Raw genomic sequence first — 21,962 nt, 5'->3', positions numbered from 1 at the left:
ACAGGTCAGAGAACTTCCACCAGGTCAGCAGGTCAGTCTGTGATGCGTCTTTAGGGTCGTTCATGCATTTTTAAAAGGGATGTTTGAGTCCTGCAGTGACAAACTCACACTCTCAAATCAGTCTATCCAGTCAGCAGTTATTAAACACTAACTTAGTGGTATAAAACCTGAGTGTGTGAAATATAGAAGTAAACAGAACACAGCGGCTCTTTACACACTTCTACCAGACAGGAGTTTGATCAATAATAAGAACTGATCAATAACGAAACTGTAGGCGAAATTTGTGTTTGCTCATTTTACGATCAGATTTAAACTTTAATGGCCAATAACTACACTAAGTACCAAACTACCTCCGCCATGTGTGTTAATTGCACTGCGAAACAGGACTTTAGCCACATTACACCTCAGAAAATACACGCTGCATATTAAATATTTATTAACGATGCACAATGAAATCCCAATCATACTGGCATTTTCTGAAAACTAGTTTTAGGGGAAATCATTTTTACTGCAGTGAATATAACGACCTAATTTACACCCAAGGGTGAATATCGCTGTATTTAATAAAGACTGTTTAGTCCAAATTATGGTTCTTACGCTTTAAATACAACAAACAAAAAAAGTGTCACTCTCTTAATTCTTTTCAGAAAAAATGAAGGAATATCAGGTATGAATATTCATCATGAAATGAGTGAAAAATATCATTCTATTATCCAGTCCACTGTAAAATGAGTCCCCAGCCTCACCTGGTTTTGTGAAATTAAAGTGGTCTTACTTTGTTTCCAGCTCTGCCCGTGCGCCCGGCCCGATGCACATAGTCTTCATAGTGGTTGGGACAGCTGTAGTTGACCACAAGGATCAGCTGCTTGACGTCCAACCCTCTGGCCGCAACCGAGGTGGCCACCATGAGCCTACAGGCTCCGTTTTTAAAATCATTTATGATGCTGTCTCTGTCATACTGGTCGATTCCTGTTAAAAAAGAAAATTATTTAGAGAAAAACAAATACAAAACCAACAACCACAGAACACACTGTAATTACAGCGAACAGTCCGTTGGAACGCGAGTGTCCAGACCAGAGTTTGGCAACCTGCGGCTCTTTTACTGTCCTGTTGTGGCTCCACAGCTGAATCAGATTTGTAGGTAAAAATAAAATAATCCTCCTTTACAGTAAAATAAAGCTCTGCTGATCGTTCAACACAGTTTAACAATAAATGATCTTAAACTCTGGAGTTAATGTAGAACTGCTAATTCACCCTTTAACCCTGAAGATCAGCGCAGACTGCTGGTCACCATAGCAACACAGACAACAGTCTCGCCTAGCTAGTAGCTAACGAAACGGCAAAGAGAGAGATTTAAGATGAACATCGATAATTTGGAGACAAATGGACTTATTAGTGTTTATAATCACTCCAGCTGGTTTCCTGATACGTTTAATCTGCAACGAGAAACTGACAAACACTAAAGACGCGAGGCTGAAGTCAGTTTCTCATTCGCCAGCTTCTCGTTCCCGTTCCACCTTACATGACGAAGCAGTTGCATTCTGGCCCCTCAGGCACCGTTTAAGGTGGTCTGGGAAAATTCGAACAAGAAGCTGGCGAATGAGAAGCGACTTGAGCCTCAGAGAAAACGCACGTTGAGGTGGATTGGTTTTTGTTGAAAGGACAAAATGGCTCTTTTTAACATCTGGACGTCAGAACATCCAGCACTGAAAGCGACTCGTTCAGGTAACAGAACTGGACTGTACCTCCGTGCAGAGACATGCAGGGGTAGGAGGCCTTCATCAGGTCTTTGAGCAGACCGTCAGCATGTTCCTGTTTGTCTACAAAGATGATCACAGAACCTTTCTCCTGGTAATGACCGAGAATCTCCAGAAGCTTCAGGAACTTCTTGTCCTCCTCAATCACAATCTGAGAAGAACAAGAAAGCAAATTAGTACCAACGTCTGGATCAGGAACTCTTTCATAAAAGAGCTTAAACCAAACATCACAGGGCTGTACAGAATCACACTTACAGCAAAACGGACCACTTTAAAGCTAGAAAACTGTATGAATTACAAGCAGTAATAAAATTAGTGATACACAGTCAGAATCAGCTGGAACCGCAATCCGTGTCGTGATTTTATGATGCATGATGTGAGAAAATTTGGCTCATAGTAAGAATTTAAAATTACATACAGCATTTCAACTATTTTTATTTATTCAAATATCTGAATTTTTAAATGAATAGTGTTTCAACTTTCTCAAAGAAACACTGTTTACAGTGTCGTTTATGCAAAACTCAACAGCAGGTTTCATTTTCCCATCCGAGCACAACCCACACCACCATAACATGAAACACAATACAGTAAACTCATCATCTTATGTTAAGGATGTGCTAAACTATCAGAATTAATTTCAACTGTACAGCCAGACTTACAGACAAAACAATACAGTGTTTAGTAAAAAGAGTAATACATTAAATAGCTATATATTACTGTAATATGGCTAATTCTTCTTTTTTGTTTGAGGTAACTGATAGTGTGATGCCCATAACGGACAAAACGCCCTGAATCTGGGAGCACTCTGGGGTGTCAATCAATCATCCTTATTAGAATATTAGGCCACGCCCAGACAGCTCTGAGGTCTCTGATAAGTGTTTACTAAGCAGTGTTTTATAATATTTCTATCAAACTTTGCAGGATGTTTAATCTAAAGCTTAATTTAAGTGCCATAAATATATTCTTAAATATTTTAAACCGTGATTTTTACACAGCATGTCACCAGCCGGGCTCAGCAGACTTTAACCCTGCAAAGCAGAAGCTTTGGGTAAGCAAATCAATAATACAGATTTTACTTTCCTGATACTTTATATAAAAACACAAATAAAATAAAGAAGTGAGAAACTGGCTAACAGACGTAAGGGCTAAAATCGGGACAGGCTGTAAAAAAACGTAATTTGCCATAAAAAAGCCATGTTTTGTGCCCTGGTAGTAAATACAGAAACAGATGACCAATTGTGACTAACAGAACAGACGTGCTCCTATTTATCTGCTCACCACATGCTGCTCCACATCCGAGCACACGACGCTCCTCCCTCCCACCTGCACTTCCACAGGTTTGGTGAGGATCCTCCTGGCTAAGGCCTCCATCGCTCGTGGGAAGGTGGCAGAGAACATCACTGTCTGCCGGTCTGGCCTGACATTGTCCACTATACGCATCACCTGGACAACACACACAGACACAGGCAGGTAGGTTATGTGATCTGTATTGGGGGTCCTCACAGCCCACCTGTTTATCACTACGCAGCATGAAGGCACACAGTGAGAGAAAGATAAAGTTATTCTTTATTTCTGAAGTGCTGACACAGGAAACTTTTTTATGATGAACTAAACAACAGCTTATAGATTAGACGGTGGATCAGATGGATCAATCTATCTATCTACCTACCTATCTATCATGTTTCAGTCAGTGATGTCACTCCGCCCCCCATCAACACCTAAATCATGCCAGACGGCCTCGTCTGTCCCGACTGGTTTGTCCAGGAAATATTTGTGCTGTTTTAATTCCTAAGCTCAGCTTTTTCTCAAATATAAATTATAGAAATGTGTTTATTTAGTGGAATAAAAATGTGACATAACTTCGAAATACTGGCATCGCTTTCAAACATGACTGTGTGTAACAGCAGTGAAATAATCTTTTCATCCTTTTTTCTCTGGCTTATTTTTGTAAACTGTTCTTTAAAATACTGATACTCGTGAGGAACGTGTTCTTCGCTGCTGCTCAGATGCTTATTGATGCAGTACTTTTATCTGTCACTCACTCAGAGAGACTCACCTGCGGCTCGAAGCCCATGTCGAACATGCGGTCGGCCTCATCGACCACCACGTAGGTCACCCTCCGCAGGTTGGTGACTCGGCCTAAACATCCAAGCACAAAACACACAAACTCTGTGTTATAAACATGTTATAAGCAGCTGGTTTCATAAAGCAGCACAAAACTGACCCCTACTGGTTAAACAGGATTACAGTGCAGTAAATGATACAGACTACAGCCACACTGACACTAAAGGAGTCTCTGGTTTCCATTTCTTGCGTACCATCTCAGCGGCACGGCCACCCTGTTAAACCTGTCACATCATACATTTAAACAGCTGCATCAACAGCTGGACTACCTGACCGGCTTTTCACCTGGGAAAAACACACATCAGAGATTACCGCGCATGTGTGGAAGAGAAGACTTCTACTGAAAAATTAATTCATAAACAGTCAAGCACCACCAGCTCTTCGTTTATGACTGTAAATACAAGGGATGCATCGATAACGATACTGGTATCAAGTACTGGACTGATACTGTGCTAATGTACTCAGAATGTAATTCACAGATACCAACACGCCTCGGATGTGACTCCTGCTGTCGCTGTGCTGCTGCTGAAAGAGACAGATGAGGATCAAAACTATGAAATCTACTTTACTTACAGTTGTACGGAAGAGCTTTTCTGACGGGGAACTAAACCTCCACTGCAGCGCTGCTCAATCAGAGATCACTGATGTAGCAGAGCTAGATAACAACCTTCATTAACATCGGATAGATTTAATGATTTAACTGTTAAAATTCATTACACTCATTTACACTAACAGATACTTCACTCTAATTAGGTTACTCACTATGGTATCAGTATCAGCAAGTACTTAAAAAAACTGTCTGAAAACGTGGTATAGATGCATCACTAGTAAATACTGAACTGACCACATGTAGAGCTGAACAACAGTTAAGTATTATGACTGGGAGGGACTCAGCCTTCAGTGTATAATCAACACAAGTACTTATAGAGCAGCTGAACGTGTGTCACAATAAATAAACAATAAATGCAGTAAAACAGAAGATAAAATGAAAACATGATTGGCTACACTACAATTTTAAATAAAACATAAAAGGATCTATTTCCAGTGACATCAGAATCATATCGGGATCAGCAGATAATGGTATTGAAAAAGTTTTATCATCAGAAAGATTATTAGTTTTGACTGATATTTCAAACCGACATTTCATTTTTTGTACTTACTGTCCTTTTATTGCTACTCTAACTAAACAAATCAATAGTATGTGTCTCCATAGTGATGTGAATTATGTTTTTAATGGATGAACTGCCACCAGTCAAGGAGCTTCTTTAACACAGTGACTGAAAACACGCTCACCAGCTACTCTGAGGGATTTTAATCCGTTTAATCATGAGGACGTCGCCAAATTCTCAGAATGGATCGCAGGTGGGATGCTGGGGTCGACAGGATTCATGATTAACCTTCCATCTGATCATCATATCATTTGTTCACCATTCCTAGCTCGTTATGTCACAGTGAACAGCCTTTGTCATGTTAGCTTCACTGACCTTCAGCAGTCTTCAGGAAACGCCTCAAATGTCTTGATGTTACATTTTTCCAAAATGGTCAAATAATGCTAAACGTTTAGTAAATGGAAGTGATTTCATTCACATTCAAAAACATTCTATGCAACTTTACAATGGAAATTCAGTCAGGGCGTTTTCTTACACCACCTTCAGCCAGAACACAGGCCAATAAGAACACACAGTCCTGCAGCGTCTCATAGGAGCGCTAGAACACACTGCCTGCTAACCCTCTCACCTGACCCTGCAGCAGACTGAAACCTGTTCAGGAGAAATGAGTCCACTCACCGCTGTTGGCTCCTAACATGTCAATCATTCGACCTGGTGTGCACACTATAATTTCGGCTCCTCGCTTCAGCTCTGCGATCTGCTCCCCAAAGACAAAACACAAGGCACTGAGGGTTAAAGTCTGGTCCTTCACTTTGTTCTGCACTGTTCTGCTATTATAGTATCGGCTGGCTGACGTACTGAATATTTCCAACATGCGCCTTAATGCACCTCACTGCACTTTTTATGTGCACAGAGTTTCTTAAAGACTGTGATAGTCGTCTGCCCTCTTCTCACTGTGTAAAGCTTCATGGGCAACATTGACAGCTCAAATGATAATGTGAAAAGTGAAATAGCTGTATGGGGTGCAGCTCCAGTCCTGCAGGGCTGGTGTCCATAACAGACTGGTGTTTTACCTGCTCAAACACACCTGATGACACTTACCTGTTAAACTGCCAGGTTTAGAGGTGTTTGAGTAGGAAACGTCCAAGCGGTGCTGGACACCAGCCCTCCGAGACTGGAGTTGTGCACCTGGTACAGTGGATAACTGCTCTGCCCCATTAGTAGCACTTAGAGTTGACGGGCAGATCCAGCAATTAGAAAACTAGAAATCTGCCAGACTGACTTGTGGCAGAGGTGGCATCCTACGACAGTGTCATGTTTAAAGTCACTGAACTCTTCAATATGACGCTCTACTGCCAGTGTTTTTTTTACGGAGACTGCAAGGCTGTCTGCTTAATTTTATACATCTGTTAGAAATGGGTGTGGCTGAAACACCTGAACTCAGTAATTAGGAGGGCGGTCCACATATTTCTTGCCATATAGAGCACATACACGTATTTCAGTTGACATCATAAAGGATGAAAAACACTGAGATACACTAAAACTCCCAAAGCAGTCCACTTCAAACAGGACTGCAAAAAAGAGGCAGTTTTACAGCTTTACGTACCTGTTCACTGATTCCGGTGCCTCCATACACACACACCACCCTCAGCCCCAACGGCTTAGAGAACTTCTTGCACTCCTTCGTTATCTGCAGGGCCAGCTCTCTGGTCGGGGTCATGATCACAGCTAGGAGAGAATTCAGGTCCATGTTAGTAAACTAAGATCACAATGTACTAAATGCAAGCAACATAACAGTGGTGGTGAGAACTTAAAGTATGAACTTTCATTACTACCTTTTACTAATTGCTGGGAGCTGAATTACAGCTGGACATAGAATAATAACTGCGAAAATTGAGAAAAAACTTCATTTTTTTGCTATATATCACGATTCGTTGGCCGATATATTCTTTCCCAATACACGGAAAAACGTTCATTATTATTCTCGTCCAGATACTGAAATTATGATTGATGTGTTTATTTTTTCCTTAAATACAAAGATTCTAAAACTGTACCAATACCGTGACCCAAAAACCGTAAGAACCGCAGACCCAGTGTACTGTCCCATCTCTACTGCAAACACTGCTAAGGGTCGAACCGTATCGCTCACTGTCCGGCTCATATACGGAAATGAATCTGCAAAAACAGCCCGATTTGAACTCACTCTTTTTGTGATGTCATATGTCAGCCCACAGCAGTTTAGCCCCACCCATTCACACTGAAGTTATAAGGAGTGTTCCAGCCTGGGCTGTGTTTGGATTGAGGCACAATACACGGAAGCCAATCAGAACAGAGGTCATTTACATACCTCAATCTTAAAGGCACAGTAACATCAGCCTGTTTGATTCTAAAGAGAGGCTGGACTGTTTTTGGACTGTAAGTGGACATCAAGAAAGATAAATGTAGGATAAGCAGCCTTTAACTTTTTGATTAGCTGTGTGCTTTTACAGTTAATGTAGCTGCTCACTAAATACAAAGCTAAGCTCAAGCTCGAGTTCTTTTGCTATCTTAGTGGTCAAAGCTTATTCAGAGAGAAATAACGTCGACGGGTTTCAGAAATCTCGTTCAGGACTGATCCTCTGCGAGATGACCTGTTTGTTATGAAGTTAATTTGTATAGAATTATAGAGACGACAGTTAAGGCATCATGACGTCATTCCACTGTTACGATTATTACTGAGAAGCTTTGTTACAATCTGCTTTTAGAAATCAAGAGTATTAGCGTACCAATGGGGCCTTCTCCTTCCTCCAGCGGCCTCTGGTCTAAAATGTGGCGGAACATCGGCAGGAGAAAGGCGATGGTCTTCCCACTTCCAGTCTTTGCGATTCCAATGAGGTCCCGTCCAGACATGATGGCAGGGATCGCCTGTGCTTGGATCGGAGTGGGCTTTTCATAGTTGTGTCTGAGGGAGAAGAATAAAGAGAAAATGCATTCAAATAAAACAACTCTAACGCTCTCTTAAGCTGGGTGTTCACTACATGACTTTTAAAACCTAGACAGATTTCTAAAACAGAGAGCATCACAGACTTAACGACAGAGTTTCTTGTGTTTCTGTCAGGAGGAGCTCAGACTAGACAAGAGAATAACACACAAAGAGTTTGGGCTACGAATAAGAACTCAAACTCCCAGATCTCCTCAGATCACACGACACACACAGAAATGAACTCACTGGACCTGCTTGGACTTTTATGCGTAATAAACTGGGGATTAATATGTGGTGAGAAACACTGACATCACAGTGAGAGCTGGAGAAATATTTCACTACAAACTGGCAGCTGAGCTGAATCTGTAAAAAGAAGTGACCTGACGTCTGGATACATTATAAACATGATAAGCATGATTTCGGCTCTTATCTGCCTGTGTTTTACAAGCAGCTCCTCTGTCTCCGCTTTGCTGTTCATGCGCACCTTTTCGCCTGTTTCTCCGCTCTTCTAGCTCTCTGATTGGCTGTTGTTTGGATCTCTCACTTCATCTGTGACTGTGGTCTCCGATCACTTTAGAGTTCGGAGAGCTAAAGATTCACTTGTTTCTCCTCTCAAACTAGTGGCTTCCGATCGAGTTCCTGAGCTGGAGAATCGCTTCAGATTGTGAAAATTTGTCACAAGAGGTTAAAATGGGACAAAAAAATGTGTAGAGAAGGCCCAGCTTAGCAAAACTATCGCTCTAAATGTCAGAGTATTTGTGCAGAGAAGGGCTGCACTCACTTTTTAAGGGCGTTTAAAACTTTCATGGACGTCCCACACTGCACCCAGGTCTTGATGGGTTTCGGACAGCCCTTTCCTTTCACCGTGATGCCTTCCAGCTCAAGACGGTACTCGTTTACCTCTGGAGGGGAAGGAAAGTGATTTGAAAAACCTCTGCACAAACCCTGCACACTGCAGCTATTAGCGATTGTTATCTTACCCTCTGGTGTCATTTTGGCCAGCTCAGGAACTTCTACGTAGAAATTTTTCCGGAAGGACTCGTACTGGATCTTCTGATGATCCACAGGCTCTAGAATCTTCCGCTGCTTTGTCTGATAGCCGGTGAGGGCGGTCTGCAGGTCCACCTCCTCCTCCTCAGACGAATACTACACACACAAAACACATGAACCTACAGTTTTGACCCAAGAAAGACATTCATGTGAACAAAAACTACAACTAAAATTAAATTTCTTGGTTAAAGAAGGACGTTTAGATGAACCTCCATGGCATCCTGGTCATTCTCCATTAACTCTCCTTTCTTCTTGGTGGTATGAGGCGTCTTCTTTGTTTTTACCACAGTTACAACTTTGGTCACGGTCATTCCACCTTTCTGTCGACACAGAATTAAATATATTTATATGCAGAATTAACCATGTTCACATCACAGATATGGTAGAACTGCTGCAGTGTGTTAAACGTTCTAATATAATGTCAATAGATTTGCTTTCAGATCAAAGATTCACACCCTCAGTTACAAAAGTATAGTAATAATACACACTATAGGGCCAAAAGTATGAGGACACCCTCCTAATTATTCAGTAATACTCAATGCTAACAGGTGTACAAAATCAAGCACATAGCCATGCAGGCTCCATAGACAAACACTCAGTTACGCAGTTGTAGACTGAACAAACTCACAGAGCTGGGCTGCCGAGTCCTAAACGTGTAGCAAGTAAAAACTGCCTATCATCTGTTGTATCACACACTAAACTTCCAAACTGCCTCTGGAAGCAGTATCAGCACAAGAACTGAGCATCAGGAGCTTCATGAAATGGGTCTCCATGGCTGAGCAGCTAAGATCACTATGCTCAATGCCAAGCGTCGGCTGGAGGGGTGTAAAGCACCACCACTGGACTCTGGATCAGTGGAACTGTGTTCTCTGTAGTGATGAATCAGCTTCTCTATCTGTCAGTCTGATGATGAGTCTGGGTTTGGTGGATGTCAGGAGAACGTTACCTACTGGAATGCAGAGCCAACAGTAGAGTTTGGTGGAGGAGGGATGATGGGCTGGGCTGTTTTTCAGGGTTTGGGCTCTCAGTTCCAGTGAAGGGTGATGTTGATGCTACAAAGACATTTTGCACAGTTATCTGCTTCCAGCTTTGTGTCAGCAGTTTGGGGAAGAGCCTTTCCTGTTCCAGCATGACTGAGTCCCTGAGCGCAAAGCAGCTCCATAAAGACATGGAGTGACCAGTTTGGTGTGGAGGAACTCCAGTGGCCCTCACAGAGCCCTGACCTCAACCCCACTGAGCACCTTTGGGATGAACTGGAACGGAGCCTTCCCAGAAGAGTGGAGGCTGTTATACCCAAAAAGGGGGGCAACACTGGTGACATGTGAGATGTCCAACAAGCTCATACAGATGTGATGATCAGGTGTCCACATACTTTTGGTCATATAGTGTATTTAAAAGTTCAAAATCAGGAATTCTCCCTCTCTTACCTTGTCATTTCCACCTCTCATCGTGCCCATGTTGAACTTTTTGACTTCCTCCTTCACCTCTTCCATATAGGCATCTAAAGGATCCAGCTCCTCTCCGGTTTCTGTCTCCATCGCTGCGCTCTCCTCCGTCTTCCCGTCCTTCTCCTTCTCATCCTCATCATCTCCTTCACGGTCCACTGAGGCTGGACCTTCCTCATCATCATCTGAATGAAATACACAAAAAATAAGATGCCATGAAATTGATCTGTGCTTTTGTTTAGAAAGTTCAGAAGTAGTTTAGAAGTTTCTGTCATAGAGAGCCTGATTCTTTTTTTAATCTTTTTTGGGTAATTATTATTATTTACAAAAAAAACACAAGGGATACTCGGCCGTCACTACAGATATTAGTAGTGGGTAGTTCACCAGTTCAACCAGTATACTGGTTTAAATTCCTCCTCAGATGTGTGTTTTGTCCTACCTGTTGTACTGGTGCGCCGCAAATACGTGCAGATAACATGATATCAAACAGAGCAAACCATGATAACGTTACCCCCTCAGCTGAGAGTCAAAGTGAGGGATGTTTCAGTCACAATTCAAATGAAAATGAAACTGCAGCTGATTCTCAATCACCTCCTGCTGTCTAGATCACTGCATTTGCTCACAAGCAGCGAACTCTGTTTTTAAGGCAGTGGACATAAAGTAACATAACATTAGCATTAGCCTGACATACACACCAGAACGATGGGGCCGGGCTCAGGAGCCACCGGTCAACAGCATCAGCCTACAGACTGATGTCTCAGTGGCCTCATGTCCAGCAATAAGTCGTGGACCAGCTGGTACTGAAGCATGAACGAACGAATGAGTACATGGGACGCACCTTTCAGACAGAGGACCTGAGAAATTCAAATAAACTGGCATTTTATTCTGATCTATTCCACCTTAAACAATGCAGCTGTTACACTATTATAAACTAAAAGGTGCCCCAGAAAAGCTCTTTCCAGCAGTCAAACATTCACATTCCTACTGATTTTAAATCTCATGTTTCTTTGTGGAGCTGTGTGAGATTCCCGCACCGTCATCGTCCTCCAGGCTCCACTTCTTGCCCTGTTTCATCTCCTCCAGCTCCTTCTTGATCTCTCCGATGTTCTCCATGGCCTTTTTCCTCTGCTCCTCCCTCCACTTCTCCACACGCTCCTTCCTCTTCCTCATCTCCTCCTCCAGAGTGTTCTGGTCAAAGTCTTGCTGCAGAGACGTGAACATATGAAGCTCATTAGTGATGGACGAAGGACAGGCGACTCTGACTGAATCTGAGTCTCTCACAGTGAACTTACGTCTTCAGCCTTCTCCTCCTCCTTCTCCTCTTTGACTTTCTTCTTGTCTGTGGGCTGGTCTCCACTGTCTGACTTCTCCTTGCTGTGTAAGTGGTTAGAAACAGACATTTAGTACATGACAAGGGCCAACGACAGGCTGCACACGAGCACAGGTGTTGACTTGAGTTAAAAAAATAAATAAATAAATAATCAAACAAAAAGTATTCTGAAGTTCAGCCCTAATTCAATAAAACATATAATTTTGGGGGAGGGCTGTGGACCCCTGAGGTGGGGGAGTATCTTAAAACGATCACACACTTATCGTGATAATACTGAGTTTAGAGTGAAGGATCATTTATGCTCAACGTTAAATACAGATACGGACAAAGCTACGATTTCTAAACTCACACTGTACGAAACGCTCCGTCTGACTGACCTGCTACGGGAAACACAGCCTCTACAGACGCTCTGAATACAGACCGTTATCAATAAAGCTGATTCACTCAGAATAACTGAGTACTGAGCAACACGCTGAGACGCTGGTAAGAAATGTCGACTTTTTCCTCTCCGTTTTGTTGGCCTACGTGTCTCCACCTGTGTTGGGGAAGCAGTTGTGATTGTGTGTTTATAAACAGTCTATAATCTCTCAGTGTATCCTGGTGGGAATCTGCCAAGGCGGAATGTTTAAAGTGAGTGACGGCTTTGTGTCCGACTGTGACGGAGTCAGTAACTCTTTCCTGTGTGAGCAGATCCTCCTTCACTGGGTTCATTAGCGTGGCAGCTACACTTGGCTTACGGCACACAGTATCAGCTAGAACCGGAATGTTTGTATCGGTGATTTTTTCTGAGTAAATAAGTACAGTTTCAGCACAGAAGCAGTATCGGTATCGATGCATTCCTAGAATTACTATTATTTAATAGACTAACTGCACCGTAAAGTTGATTTCTAAATTGTATTTTTTATAAATACTGATATCAGTCTTCCTGAAATATTAACACTTTCTGTCAAACTCTGCTAAGGTGCATACTTTGAAGTTTAACTGGGGGGAGCATCTGAAACAGGGGGTGTCATTACTCTTCAGGATTTGGATTTCTTCTGTTTGGGTTTAGAAGAGTCACCACTCAGACCTGATCATCATATCAGTCAGTCACAAACTGTTTAACTACAACTACAGTCTTACAGATGGTTCTTTAAGGGTTCTTTAGTAAAGGAAATGGATCTATGTAGAACCATGAACACTCAAAGAACCCTTAGCATGATTAAATGGTTCTTTTCAGGGTGAAAATGGTTCTTCAGATGGAGAATGTGTTGAAAAGGGTTATTTGAGTGTTTATGGTTCTATATAGAACCACTGTTTTACTAAAGAACCCTTGAGGAACCATCTTTTTGAAGACTGTACAATTCAAATCTGAATTGAAGAATGGAAATAGTGCAGCGGACATGGTAAATGTTCTCATGCTCTTCGCTCTCATGGCACCTCACCCCTCATCATGTTTTCTACTCTTGCTAGGACTGGAAGACTTTGACCTTCTCCCTTTGCTTCGACTCCTGGACCTTCTGCGCTCCCGACTCCTGGATCGCTTCCGCTCTCGACTCCTCGACCGCCTGTGAGACAGGACAGAACACACTGTTACTGCGAGCAGGAGAACCTGAAGAACGACAGATTGACAGCTGATTTATCAGGTATTAACCAATTAACTGGTAAACTGAAGTGTCTCAGAGCACTTTTCAGATGGATCACACTGAGAATCAGTAACTGCTACAATGAATTATCCAACCAAAAACCAGTGCTTACCTAAACACTACTTAAGGGCAAAAGTTTCTGCATAATTAACTGGTTAAGATGTAAACAGAGCAGTTCAGAGTGGTTTGGTGTGAAACGCTCTGTTCTAGAGAAACTTGCCGAGTCAGAACTGTTCACAATGGTGGTGATAGGAACCAGACGTCCCCCTCTAAAAGCTCCCTCACAGAAAGTTCCTACATGAAATGGTTATGAATTCACTGCCTGATGACTGAGACACTGTTTTATGGTAGTTTAGAGAACTTAAACTCCATTCATGGCGGAGGGATACATGCAGGGCGCTGTGAGGCAAAATAGTCCCCAAAGAAAACTTATTATTTCAGATTTTCCACTATTTTCCATCATCAACATTAATATAAACTCAGAAGACTCGTGTAGGTTCACTGGTGGTTCTGGATAGTAAATAAAATGTCTATATTTGTGTTCTAGTCATGGCGACCCCTGGTTCCTATCACCACCACTGTAAAGACATCTGAACCATTTCACACCAAACCTCTCTGAATCTCTCTGATTACATCTCAACACCCAAATTAAAAAGTTTCCCCTGTAATAAAACTTTATTAGGGGTGGACGACATGGCAAAATACAATATTGTGATACTTATTTTCTCGATAGATAATATCACAATATTTGGCTTTTCTGAGGTCTGATAAATTGGAACAAACAAAAATACTATCAAAAAATACAAATACAGTGATTTTCACTCAGCATTTCAGACACCAACAATAAATCCAATTAAGCAGGACTAATTATGCTCTTTTTAATAAAACGTGCAGCTGGTCGATGATCTTAAGGTACTGATCACAGCCATGACGCGACTGGAAATCATACTGTGACGTAATTTATAACAATAACAATAAACATCGCCATATTTCCCACCCTACAGGCCATACACACTTCCTTAACACCTTCAGCCTATATTTAACTGCTGCTAACGCAGGACAGAGTCATCAGCACATAAAAGCAGAGAGATCAATAACAGAAAGGAAGTTTAACCTCTGGCGTTTCCTGTCTCTGGAGCGTGATCTCCTCCTCTCTCTGCTCCTCGACCGATCCCTCCTGCTCCTCTCGCGAGTGCGAGAGCCGGCTCGCTCGTCCTTCTTCGAGCGCTTTGAATCAGGAGAACGACTTTTTGACCGACTGTCGGATCTCCCCCTCGACGAGGAGCGCTTCCTGTAGTGCCTGCAGTGAACAAGGACATCAGTAACGTTAACAGCTTTAAAGGTAACAAAAATCAGCCTGACTGATTCTAATGCATAAGGTGAGGTTGAAAAATGATCATGAAGTGAATTAGGACTGTTTTGGTGCATTAAACCACAAAAATGTTAAAGGTGGGGAACAGAATCAAATAAAACAAGACTGTGTTTTATACTAATACTGCACACACACAGGCTCTCTCACACACACACACAGGCTCTCTCTCACACACACACACAGGCTCTCTCTCACACACACACACAGGCTCTCTCTCACACACACAGGCTCTCTCTCACACACACACAGGCTCTCTCACACACACACAGGCTCTCACACACACACACAGGCTCTCTCTCACACACACACAGGCTCTCTCACACACACACACAGGCTCTCTCTCACACACACACACAGGCTCTCTCTCACACACACACACAGGCTCTCTCTCACACACACAGGCTCTCACACACACACCCAGGCTCTCACACACACACACACAGGCTCTCTCACACACACAGGCTCTCACACACACACAGGCTCTCACACACACACACACAGGCTCTCTCTCACACACACAGGCTCTCTCTCACACACACACAGGCTCTCACACACACACAGGCTCTCTCTCACACACACAGGCTCTCTCTCACACACACACAGGCTCTCTCTCACACACACAGGCTCTCTCTCACACACACAGGCTCTCTCACACACACACACAGGCTCTCACACACACAAACACAGGCTCTCTCACACACACAAACACAGGCTCTCTCACACACACACAGGCTCTCACACACACACAGGCTCTCACACACACACCCAGGCTCTCACACACACACACACAGGCTCTCTCACACACACAGGCTCTCACACACACACAGGCTCTCACACACACACAGGCTCTCACACACACACACACAGGCTCTCTCTCACACACACAGGCTCTCTCTCACACACACAGGCTCTCTCACACACACAGGCTCTCACACACACACACAGGCTCTCACACACACACACAGGCTCTCACACACACAAACACAGGCTCTCTCACACACACACACAGGCTCTCACACACACACACACAGGCTCTCTCTCACACACACAGGCTCTCACACACACACAGGCTCTCTCTCACACACACACAGGCTCTCACTCACACACACACAGGCTCTCTCACACACACAGGCTCTCACACACACACACAGGCTCTCACACACACAAACACAGGCTCTCTCACACACACACACAGGTTCTCACACACACACACACAGGCTCTCACACACACACACACAGGCTCTCACACACACACACACAGGCTCTCACACACACAAACACAGGCTCTCTCACACACACCCAGGCTCGCTCTCACACACACACACAGGCTCGCTCTCACACACACACAGGCTCGCTCTCACACACACACAGGCTCTCACACACACAGGCTCTCTCACACACACACAGGCTCTCACACACACACACACAGGCTCTCACACACACACACACAGGCTCTCACACACACACACACACAGGCTCTCACACACACACACACACAGGCTCTCACACACACACACACACAGGCTCTCACACACACACACACAGGCTCTCACACACACACACACACACAGGCTCTCTCACACACACACACAGGCTCTCTCACACACAAACACAGGCTCTCTCACACACACACACAGGCTCTCTCACACACACACACACACAGGCTCTCTCACACACACACACACAGGCTCTCACACACAGGCTCTCACACACACACAGGCTCTCTCACACACACAGGCTCTCTCACACACACACACACAGGCTCTCTCACACACACACACAGGCTCTCTCACACACACACACAGGCTCTCTCACACACACCCAGGCGCTCACACACACCCAGGCGCTCACACACACACCCAGGCGCTCTCACACACACAGGCTCTCTCACACACACAGGCTCTCTCACACACACCCAGGCTCTCTCACACACACACAGGCTCTCTCACACACACAGGCTCTCACACACACACAGGCTCTCACACACACCCAGGCTCTCTCACACACACAGGCTCACACACACACACACAGGCTCTCTCTCACACACCCAGGCGCTCTCACACACACCCAGGCGCTCTCACACACACCCAGGCGCTCTCACACACACAGGCTCTCTCACACACACAGGCTCTCACACACACACACACAGGCTCTCTCACACACACACAGGCTCTCTCACACACACAGGCTCTCTCACACACACAGGCTCTCACACACACACAGGCTCACACACACACACACAGGCTCACACACACACACAGGCTCTCTCTCACACACACAGGCTCTCACACACACACACAGGCTCTCACACACACACACAGGCTCTCACACACACAAACACAGGCTCTCTCTCACACACACCCAGGCTCTCTCACCCACACCCAGGCTCTCTCACCCACACAGGCTCGCTCTCACACACACACAGGCTCTCACACACACACACACACAGGCTCTCTCACACACACACAGGCTCTCACACACACACACACAGGCTCTCTCACACACACACACAGGCTCTCACACACACACACACACACACAGGCTCTCTCACACACACACACAGGCTCTCTCACACACACACACAGGCTCTCTCACACACACACAGGCTCTCTCACACACACACACGGGCTCTCACACACACACACACACACACAGGCTCTCACACACAGGCTCTCTCTCACACACACACAGGCTCTCTCTCACACACACACAGGCTCTCTCTCACACACACACAGGCTCTCTCTCACACACACACAGGCTCTCTCACACACACACACACACAGGCTCTCTCACACACACACACAGGCTCTCTCACACACACACACAGGCTCTCTCACACACACACACGGGCTCTCACACACACACACACACACACAGGCTCTCACACACAGGCTCTCTCTCACACACACACAGGCTCTCTCTCACACACACACAGGCTCTCTCTCACACACACACAGGCTCTCTCACACACACACACACAGGCTCTCTCACACACACACACACAGGCTCTCACACACACACACACACAGGCTCTCACACACACACAGGCTCTCTCACACACACACACACAGGCTCTCACACACACACACACACAGGCTCTCACACACACACACACACAGGCTCTCACACACACACACACACAGGCTCTCACACACACACAGGCTCTCACACACACACAGGCTCTCACACACACACAGGCTCTCTCACACACACAGGCTCTCTCACACACACACACACAGGCTCTCTCACACACACACACAGGCTCTCTCACACACACACACGGGCTCTCACACACACACACACACACACAGGCTCTCACACACAGGCTCTCTCTCACACACACACAGGCTCTCTCTCACACACACACAGGCTCTCTCTCACACACACACAGGCTCTCTCACACACACACACACACAGGCTCTCTCACACACACACACAGGCTCTCTCACACACACACACAGGCTCTCTCACACACACACACGGGCTCTCACACACACACACACACACACAGGCTCTCACACACAGGCTCTCTCTCACACACACACAGGCTCTCACACACACACACAGGCTCTCACACACACACACACACAGGCTCTCACACACACACAGGCTCTCTCACACACACACACACAGGCTCTCACACACACACACACACAGGCTCTCACACACACACAGGCTCTCACACACACACAGGCTCTCTCACACACACAGGCTCTCTCACACACACACACACAGGCTCTCACACACACACAGGCTCTCTCACACACACACACACAGGCTCTCTCACACACACACACACAGGCTCTCTCACACACACACACACAGGCTCTCTCACACACACACACACAGGCTCTCTCACACACACACACACACAGGCTCTCTCACACACACACACACAGGCTCTCTCACACACACACACACAGGCTCTCTCACACACACACACAGGCTCTCTCACACACAGGCTCTCTCACACACACACACAGGACCCGAGATATGAGGACAGCACTGCTAACTTTACAGCATCCACTGCAGTTCAAACAGTCTCATCATTTTCAATGTAAGACAGCCAACTGGTACTGTCAGTGCAGAATTTATCACTGATAATTAACGTTAATTTACCTTAGCTTAGCTAGGAAACGTTACCGTCAGCGTGTCTGACTCTCAGCTCCTCACATTAAAGCAAAGCGCTGCTGAATTTTAGCTCCTTTCTGAGACTGAAAAGTTGACATCAAGACTGCTAACACATCCTGCAGCGCATTTCCATCCTTTAAAATGCGACTGCATGCTGTAATCAATTGTTTTGACCATCCGTGAACTTTTAAAATCCTATGCGATGCTTTGTGGGTGTGACCTCGTCTCTGCGTCATCACCATTCACACCCAGACAGCCAGTGTGTTTATGATGAAATCACTAAAGCACAAAACTGTTTAGAGCTTCATAGACCTAACATATTAATTTTGTTCTCAAAGTGCACCAGATTGACGCAATTAACTTTAAAACATTCAAAACTTTCTTCTGGGGGGGATAATGCCCCCTCAGAGGTCCGAGCGACATCCACCTACCATAGATGGGAAACACTGGCCCTTTAACTTCATTATGTTGAGCTGGTTCAGTTTCTGGGCTGCTTTACTGTCTTTCTCACCTCTAACTTTGAAGCTTTAGAGCACAAACTTCAGTTCCTGGGCTGACAGATGCTGGATGGACTAAGAGGCTCCACATCAGTTCTATAAACTACTTAGTACTTAAAGGGGAACTCCTCCGAAGTTTTAAATTTTCTGCATTATTTAATCATTAAGATGTAAACAGAGCGGTTCAGAGCGGTTTGGTGTGAAACTCTCTGTTCTAGATAAACTTACCGAGTCAGAACTGTTCACAGTGGTGGTGATAGGAACCAGACGTCCACCTCTAAAAGCTCCCTCACAGAAAGTTCCTACATGAAATGGTTATGAATTCACTGCCTGATGACTGAGACACTGTTTTATGATAGTTTAGAGAACTTAAACTCCATTCATGGCGGAGGGATACATGCAGGGCGCTGTGAGGCAAAATAGTCCCCAAAGAAAACTTATTATTTCAGATTTTCCACTATTTTCCATCATCAACATTCCATATAAACTCAGAAGACTCGTGTAGGTTCACTGGTGGTTCTGGATAGTAAATAAAATGTCTATATCTGTGTTGTAGTCATGGTGACCCCTGGTTCCTATCACCACCACTGTAAAGACATCTGAACCATTTCACACCAAACCACTCTGAATCTTTGTTTACATCTCACACACTCGGAGAAATGTTGAAAAATGGGTGAAATTCCGCTTCTGTATATTTAAAGGTGTTTGTTTTTCTCTTCTGCTCTGCTTTGTTTTAGGAAAGCTGCCTTTAGTGCAGTCATTCGCTCAGTGACGGTGAGTTTAGTACACAAACAGCTCTGACTTCGGCTGAAAAAGCTTTTTCTAATTTTCCGCTCTACCTTAAACAGCGCTGTTGTTTCACTGTGGCCCAGAGCGCCAGCACAGAACCCCGGCGCCATTTAAGGTGGAACGGACAATTCGAATTAGAAGCCGCTCCGGCCTCGTTAGTCACTGAGGGTTTGGTGGACTCTCTGCGCGCCGCTGCGGAGTTACTGAGCCCGTATTTCAGTCGGGTCACCTGTATTTAATCCCCGTCCAGGTAACGTTAATTCAGTCCTCACTCCGCGGTAGCTTTAGCATATTTAGCGCCGCCGCTCTGCTGGCCTTCCGCGGCTCCAGCTGACCGCTCTGTCCGCGCTGCTCTGCTCTGACCTCTCACACGCACAAATGCACTTCAATTACAAAGTTTAATAAAACAGTGTTTTAATTAAAACTCTTTATTCACCTCGACTCGCGGCCCATGGCGACTCCTCTCCTTCTTCTTCAGTTTACCCGGCTGCTCAAACAGACTGTTCGCCCTTTAGCGCCCCCTGCAGGAGACACCCAGCGGCGCAGCACCAACAAACAGAGCTGTAAACATCACACTGTAAACAATGATTCAGTGTTTTAGCTCAATAAAGTGAGTTCAGTTCACTGAACTTCAAATAATAAGTTAACATAATGTAAAATGCAGATTTGATTCAATTATCTAAAAATGTTAAGACCACCAGATCACTCACTTTTAATTTAAAACATCGATCTGTTTCTACTGCGCGCCTCCGTTTACCCAAAAACAACTAAATAATAAAAGTCCTGTACGTTTTAGTCTATATCCGGCACTGTGAACCTGCACATTCCCCCAGATTCACTGCTGTACACACTCAAAAACATGGTTCTTCAAGGGATCTTTAGTAAAGGCAGTGGTTCTATTCAGACCCATGAGTTCTACAGAACCATTTCATGCTTAAATGGTTCTTTGCATGGTGAAATGGTTGCTCAGATTGATGAAGAAGGTGTTGTATATGGTTCTATACAGCACCAAAAAGGGTTCTACTATTGTTAAAAGCTTCACATCATGACAGAACTCTTAGCAGAACCCCTTTTGGTGCTGTGTAGATACATTTTTAAAAAAGGTTCTATACAGAACCAAATTTATACTTCAAAAAGAATTTTTACACAGGAGCTGCTTGTTTATTCCATGAGACAGTCTGAGGTTTCAGTTCAGCTTTATTGTTTACACAGTGAGATTTTGTGTCTCGAGAACCGTTTTCTTAATAACTAAGGCTGCAGCATCTGTTCACATTTCATTGGTTACAGGTTCATACAGATCAAAATAAACAGCATAAATAACACAATATATCAACACTTTACACTTTTCTGAATGTAAACATTATCAAAATCAAGTTAAAATCACAGACAGCAGATTAAACCAGCTCTGAAACCGAACAATGTCATTTGAATAAAAGGTCAGGAGGAACATCAGCGAAGCCAGATGAGAAACTTTCAGCAAGAAAACGACGCAGCTAAACACATCACAGCCTCTAAAACACAGGATACACACCGATAAGAAAGCTCAGAGATTATTATCACACACAGTAAAGCGGATGAGACTTTCGCACAGAACACTGAGGGCAGAAGGAAGCGGCTAACGCTGGCGTTCAGCACTCCCGTGTGAATATGACACATGCTTTAAAGCAAAATGCAAAACTACAGTCGGAGAAGAACACGGTGCCCACCATCCTGCTGGAGACCCACCGTCCTGCAGAGCTCCAGCAACATCTCCCAGCAGACATCGCAGTCA

The 21,962-nt window shown here is 44.5% G+C and overlaps 1 protein-coding gene across 2 annotated transcripts in view; it reads right to left on the bottom strand.

Moving 5' to 3' along the window:
• Nucleotides 1-20,708, bottom strand: part of ddx46 (DEAD (Asp-Glu-Ala-Asp) box polypeptide 46) — a 28,149-nt gene extending 7,441 nt beyond the window's left edge. The window contains exons 1-16 of one of the 2 annotated variants that reach the window (XM_036587966.1): nucleotides 20,628-20,708; nucleotides 14,517-14,702; nucleotides 13,202-13,324; nucleotides 11,740-11,821; nucleotides 11,482-11,650; nucleotides 10,430-10,632; nucleotides 9,212-9,322; nucleotides 8,933-9,098; nucleotides 8,734-8,854; nucleotides 7,756-7,931; nucleotides 6,597-6,718; nucleotides 5,669-5,747; nucleotides 3,814-3,896; nucleotides 3,036-3,200; nucleotides 1,746-1,908; nucleotides 776-969 (exon numbers count right to left, since the gene is read on the bottom strand). In XM_036587966.1, the coding sequence (XP_036443859.1) occupies nucleotides 776-969; nucleotides 1,746-1,908; nucleotides 3,036-3,200; nucleotides 3,814-3,896; nucleotides 5,669-5,747; nucleotides 6,597-6,718; nucleotides 7,756-7,931; nucleotides 8,734-8,854; nucleotides 8,933-9,098; nucleotides 9,212-9,322; nucleotides 10,430-10,632; nucleotides 11,482-11,650; nucleotides 11,740-11,821; nucleotides 13,202-13,324; nucleotides 14,517-14,702; nucleotides 20,628-20,644 (2,160 nt within the window). In that variant the 5' untranslated portion in view covers nucleotides 20,645-20,708. The remainder of the gene's footprint in view (nucleotides 1-775; nucleotides 970-1,745; nucleotides 1,909-3,035; nucleotides 3,201-3,813; nucleotides 3,897-5,668; nucleotides 5,748-6,596; nucleotides 6,719-7,755; nucleotides 7,932-8,733; nucleotides 8,855-8,932; nucleotides 9,099-9,211; nucleotides 9,323-10,429; nucleotides 10,633-11,481; nucleotides 11,651-11,739; nucleotides 11,822-13,201; nucleotides 13,325-14,516; nucleotides 14,703-20,627) is intronic. The other variant, XM_036587967.1, reaches the window with a different exon arrangement.
• Nucleotides 20,709-21,962: the final 1,254 nt, after the last annotated feature.

This window comes from Colossoma macropomum, unplaced genomic scaffold, assembly GCF_904425465.1.
Source record: "Colossoma macropomum unplaced genomic scaffold, Colossoma_macropomum, whole genome shotgun sequence".
NCBI classification, from domain to species: domain Eukaryota; kingdom Metazoa; phylum Chordata; class Actinopteri; order Characiformes; family Serrasalmidae; genus Colossoma; species Colossoma macropomum.
This window is presented reverse-complemented; position numbering and strand designations above follow the sequence as displayed.